Source organism: Rhinopithecus bieti, unplaced genomic scaffold (assembly GCF_001698545.2).
Source record: "Rhinopithecus bieti isolate Rb0 unplaced genomic scaffold, ASM169854v2 scaffold_12138, whole genome shotgun sequence".
In the NCBI taxonomy this organism is placed as follows: Eukaryota; Metazoa; Chordata; class Mammalia; order Primates; family Cercopithecidae; genus Rhinopithecus; species Rhinopithecus bieti.
Genome location: NW_016807121.1, coordinates 225,749 through 231,597, shown reverse-complemented (window position 1 = coordinate 231,597; position 5,849 = coordinate 225,749). Strand labels below are relative to the sequence as shown.

The 5,849-nt window shown below is 37.6% G+C and overlaps 1 protein-coding gene across 1 annotated transcript in view; it reads left to right on the top strand.

Annotated features, from left to right (window-relative positions):
• CUNH16orf87 (chromosome unknown C16orf87 homolog) overlaps window positions 1-5,849 on the top strand; it is a 34,586-nt gene that overhangs the window by 20,975 nt on the left and 7,762 nt on the right. Inside the window, exon 3 of the mRNA XM_017880284.1 lies at window positions 2,550-2,733. Coding sequence (XP_017735773.1) covers window positions 2,550-2,733 — 184 coding nt within the window. The remainder of the gene's footprint in view (window positions 1-2,549; window positions 2,734-5,849) is intronic.

The window sequence follows — 5,849 nt, the reverse complement described above, 5'->3', positions numbered from 1 at the left end:
AAAAAAAAAAAAAAAAAAAAACAAAACAGATTTTAAATAAGGTCCACAAATTGCATATGGGTGCTATCTTATTTATTTATTTATTTATTTAGGCAGAGCCTCGCTCTGTCACCCAGGATGGAGTGCAGTGGCACAATTTCAGCTCACTGCAGCCTCCTCCTCCTGGGTTCAAGCAGTTCTCATGTCTTGGCCTCCTGAGTAGCTGGGACTACAGGTGCACACCACCATGCCTGGCTAATTTGTGTATTTTTAGTAGAGACAGGGTTTCATCATGTTGGCTAGGCTGGTCTTGAACTCCTGACCTCAGGTGATCCACACCCTTCGGCCTCCCAAGATGCTGGGATTACAGGCATGTGCCACCACGCCCCGTCATTTGTGTAAGAACAGGGTGTCACTTTGTCACCCAGGCTGAGACAGGGTCTTGCTGTGTGGCCCAGGCTGGTCTCAAACTACTGACCTCTAACAGTCCTCTTGCCTCGGCCTCCCAAATGCCTAAAGTGCTTTTGGAGTACAGGCATGAGCTACTGAGCCTGGCTAGATGATTTTTTTTTTAACCCTCTTATTATCTACTATTTTCTCTTTTTTTCCTTGCAAGTTAGATGTTGAAGAAATGGCATCACCTGTTCATTTGTGTGTGCTGTTTGTATCCCCATGGTGTCAGTTAACATATTCCTTGAATAACTTCTCTTTTTCTTATCAGTTGTAAGTTAGATCTAAAGGCTGGAGAGATTGGAATTTTTTTTTTTTTTTTTTTACAAGACTACTTAAGGTGGTGATTGGTTCCCCTTTTGGAGGGTCTTAAAGTTTTCTTTTTTTTTTTTTTTTTTTTTTTTTTTTTTTGAGATGGAGTTCATTTTTGTTGCTCAGGCTGGAATACAATGGCACAATCTCAGCTCACTGCAACCTCTGCCTCCTAGGTTCTAGCAATTCTCCTGTCTCAGCCTCCCAAGTAGCTGGGATTACAGACATGTGCCACCACACCCAGCTAATTTTGTATTTTTAGTAGAGACGGGGTTTCGCCATGTTGGTCAGGCTGGTCTCCAACTCCTGACCTCAGGTGATCCACCCACCTCGGCCACCCAAAGTGCTAGGATTACGGGCGTGAGCCACCGTGCCTGGCCTGCTTCTCTCTCTTTTAGTGATGTTAGTACCTGCTGATGTTTAGTGCTTAGAACCTTTAGTTCATTGCAGGTTGAAAAGTGTTGATATTCTGATTCTGTCATTCCTTCTTCGTTTATTAGCTTTAACATGAGAAACCTCTCCATCTGCCCTTTGGTTACCCTGTGAGTAGCACAGTTTAAATAGAAAAAGCAGAAGAAATGCTTTGTTCTTTCCCTCTATTTAAGTTTTCAAAGTAATGAGTTGCTTCTTTAGTATCTTCGTATGGTGGCCAAGTAGTTTTTGTTTTTAATGTTAATATATTCATATGCTTGATATATTTCAGTCTATTAACAGTTATTATTTTTGTTGATACTCAAATTGTCCTATAATAGTAGGAACCTCTTCATGTTAGCCCGAGTCTTAACAACACCCTGCTTGTCTTTAATAACTTTCTTGCAATCTGGGATAATTAAATGTTCTTGTATTATCTGGTATATGTCTAATTTGAAACTTCAGATTAATTCTCCAAGGATATGTTATTTGGAGATAATATTACTATTTTACTTTTCATTTTTTTACAGCAGTTTATTTAGCATACTTATTTTATAGTCTTTCACATTATTCCCTTTAGTTTTTTGGATATGAAGTTTTCTGTTTGTTTTGCCCCTTTACCACTGTGATTTTTGGCATTTGCGGAATTCTCTTTCTTGCTTTTGATTGCAGGTATGTGTTAAAGCAGGGTATCATATATATTTTTTTCTTTAAGTTTATTGTTTGTCTTATCCAACATTTTGATTTGTTTAGAGTGGGAGGAGTGGCTTCTTGCATTAATTAAATCACCATATTTGGTAAAGTTTCCCTATTGCTATTCTATTTATGGAGCAACATGCTCTTATATCAGAAATTACCTTATCTGTGGCTAAAGTGAAAACTACTCACTTGCCTAGGGTTTTTATATTTGTTATGGATGCTTTCTGTTTGATTTTTATTGTAACCTTAATATATTGTCTCTAAGATCAGTTTTACTTTTGCATATGTCACATATTTTAATCTTTAATTCAGGTAGAGGGCAAAAAGGTATGGAATTTTTTTTTTCTTTTCTTAATATTTCACTACTTTTAGCCTGTAAACAGGAAGAAAAAGGCAGACAGGTTGCTGTGGAATTGTGTGAACTTGTAGAGGCTGAAATTTAAGCTGCCAAATGAAGAAACTTGTTTTCTCTTCCAAGATTCCTCCTACTTCATGTGTTATTGCCATCTGAATTCTATTGAATTTCTTTTTTTCTTATATGGGTGTGGGGGAGACATACATGTTACGGTTGTAGTTCTATGAAATATGCCAGGAAGCATACTGTAGTGCTATTTAGAAAGAAAAAGGAAGACAATGAGAACTTGGGCAAACAGTTCTTGCTAAGCCCTAAAATATATCACTTTTATTCATCCATACAGAAAACAAGCATGAGGCCAAGAGGAGGCGAACAGAGAGAGTTAGGAGAGAGAAGATAAATTCTACAGTAAATAAAGATTTAGAAAACAGAAAGAGGTCTCGAAGTAACAGCCATTCAGATCATATCAGACGAGGAAGAGGAAGACCTAAAAGTGCATCTGCCAAAAAGCATGAGGAAGAAAGAGGTATGAAATAAATCAAGCAGTTTTTTTTTTTTTCAAGTATTAAATTGATCTGGGATCTTAATTAGGTAGTAGTGAAGAAAGTGGAGGCATTGAGTTCCTGGACTTAAAATCACAACTCATATTTTAGTTTGAAAGCATTTCCTCTATGGTAGATGCTTATTATTTTTTTAATCACAGGAATTTAATTCTTACTGGAAACCTAAAGGCTTAGTTAGGTAAAATTTACCTTGCTATAAACTGATGATAATAGAGTTCAAAGGTAATTTGTATATGACATCCTGGAGAAGCCTGTTAAAATGATTGTACCTTCTTTTTTTTCCTTTTTGAGACAGGGTCTTGCTCTGTCACCCAGGCTGGAGTGCAGTGGTGCAATCATGGGTTACTGCAGCCTCAACCTCCATGGCTCAGGTGATTCTCCCTCAGCCTCCTGAATAGCTAGGACTACAGGTGTGCACCATCATGCCTAGCTAATTTTTTTGTAGAGGGGGTTTCACCATGTTGCCCAGGCTAGTCTTGAACTTCTGGGCTCAAGCAATCTGCCCTCCTCGGCTTCCCGTCTTGGGACCTTTTTTTTTTTTTGTCTTTTTAAGACAAAGAGAGTTCTGTTAAGACTATTTCAAACTGTTATACTGTGAGTTTTAAACTTTTACTATTGAAAGTGTTCTTGGTGGAGTTTTTAACTGCTTATTGGGCGATTTGTGTGCTTCCTACTCTGAGGCAGCTTTTGTGTAGATGAATTCTTGGTCCAGAGTATATTTCTTTTTCTCCTTACAGGTCTTCTCCTTTGTTCTGACAAATATCTATCAATAACTTGTTTTTAGACATTAAAACTTCAGTTTCTCTTTTCTTTGATGTATGCATCTTTTTAAAAACTTATGGAAAATTTCATCATATGCAAGAGTAGAGAAAATAGTATAATGAACCTCTGTATGTCCACAAATATCTTTTTAAAATTGAGACTTTCAAGCCAGGAGTTAATTTAAAAAAGGGATAGTTGCTCTTTATTGTGCTTTAAAAACCTCTGTCAAAATGATTTCATCTTCATTGAAATGCATTTATAATTTCTTACACTATTTGTGAGTTATGCTTTGCTTTTCAGATGTTCTGTCTTACTCAAGTGCTTTTTGTATAAATGTAAATTTCACTTACTTTAGACAATGAGAACATTCTACCAGTTCACTATTTCTCTCTGCTTTATGTGCTTTTATTTGAGTAAAGTTACTATTGCTAGAAAACAGCTTTACCAGTATAGCCATTCCTAGCTTTTATCAAAGTTAAAGGTGTCTTACTATTGTATGGCTAAAGGAATAAGATTTATATCATTTTTTACTGTATTCTGGGAAGGCTGTGCTGAGGTACTCCTTATTCTTTGGGTAATTTTACTGCTTATCTCTTTCTTTCTATTATGCTCTTCCAGAGGGCTTGAGTTATTTATTCAATGTGAATGTTTCTTTAACAATAGGGTGCAGAAAACCTATGCCAAGGACTATTTTAGAAGGGAAACTAGTTAAAGAAAAGTCAACAGAGAAAAAGGAAAAGAGAGAAATACTGCTTGGCTCAGAAAACAACATTCTTTTCAGTTGAAGTAGAGGGAATGCAGCTGAAAGAAGAGAATGCTTCTGGTGTTGGTTGAGAGAAGATGAGAAAGCAGATAATGACAGTCTTTAGCTGGGGAAATGAAGTCTGTATGCTTGTGGTAGAACTGTATATATGCAGGATTTCAGCTTTTATTTCGTGATTACTTGAAAAAAGAAGCATTTATTTGGCTGTAAATATTTTTTAGGCATTTTCTGTTTATTACAGAAAATTTTAGGAAAGCTATTTCTAGAGTAATATATGCTTTTAATTTATTTGTTTTGATACAAATTGCAGGAAATTGCTTAAATTAGTTTTGTAGCACAAACTGAAATCTTACGTAGACTGTGAAGTCATTCCACTTTTTCTGTAAAGAGCCAGATAGTAAATGTTTTAGGCTTTGTGGGCCATACTATCTCTCTCACAACTACTCAGCTCTGTCATTGTAGCTGGAAAGCAGCCATAAACCATGCATAAATGAATGGGCATGCTGTGTTCCAGTAATACTTTATAAAGCAGGTGGTGGGCCACCCTTGGTACTTGTACTACAGTTTGCCAATCTTTTTCTTTCCTTGCTTTTTTTTTTTTTTTTTTCCTTCTGAGATAGGGTCTCACTCTGTTACCCAGGCTGAAGTGCAGTGGAGTGATCATGGCTTACTGCAGCCTCGAACTCCTGGGCTCAAACGATCCTCCTGCCTCAGCCTTCCAAGTAGTTGGAACTAGAGGTGCATGCCACCACGCCAGGCTAATTTTTTTTTACTTTTAGTATAAATGAGGTCTCACTATGTTGCCCAGGCTGGTCTCAAACTCCTGGGCTCAAGTGATGCTTTTAGCTTGGCCTTCCAAAGTGCTGGGATTGCAGGCATGCATGAGCCACTGCACTTGGCCTAGTTTGCCAATCTTTGTTGTAAACCGTTGTACTCTTAAATATAATATGGACAAGAACTATTAGATTGGTGCAGAAGTAATTGTTGTTTTACTTTTGTACCAACCTAACATGAACTTTTGAAATGTCTGTGTTTTAGAATAGATTTCTTGGATATGTTTCTTAGTGCTAAATAGCTATTTCGTTGGTTTTTATTGATTCCTTGCTCTTAGAGCATTTGAAAAATTTGAAGCAAGTTTTAACTTTAACACATGAATTAAGGAAAACCTGACAATGTGTCTAAAAAACCTAACTTAAAAATAGACTTTTCAAGGCCGGGCGCGGTGGCTCAAGCCTGTAATCCCAGCACTTTGGGAGGCCGAGACAGGCGGATCACGAGGTCAGGAGATCGAGACCATCCTGGCTAACATGGTGAAAACCCGTCTCTACTAAAAAATACAAAAAGCTAGCTGGGCGAGGTGGTGGGCGCCTGTAGTCCCAGCTACTCGGGAGGCTGAGGCAGGAGAATGGCGTAAACCCAGGAGGCGGAGCTTGCAGTGAGCTGAGATCCGGCCACTGCACTCCAGCCTGGGCAACAGAGCGAGACTCCATCTCAAAAAAACAAAACAAAACAAAAAAAAATGTAGGTACAGAATGAATTTTTTTTTTTTTTTTTT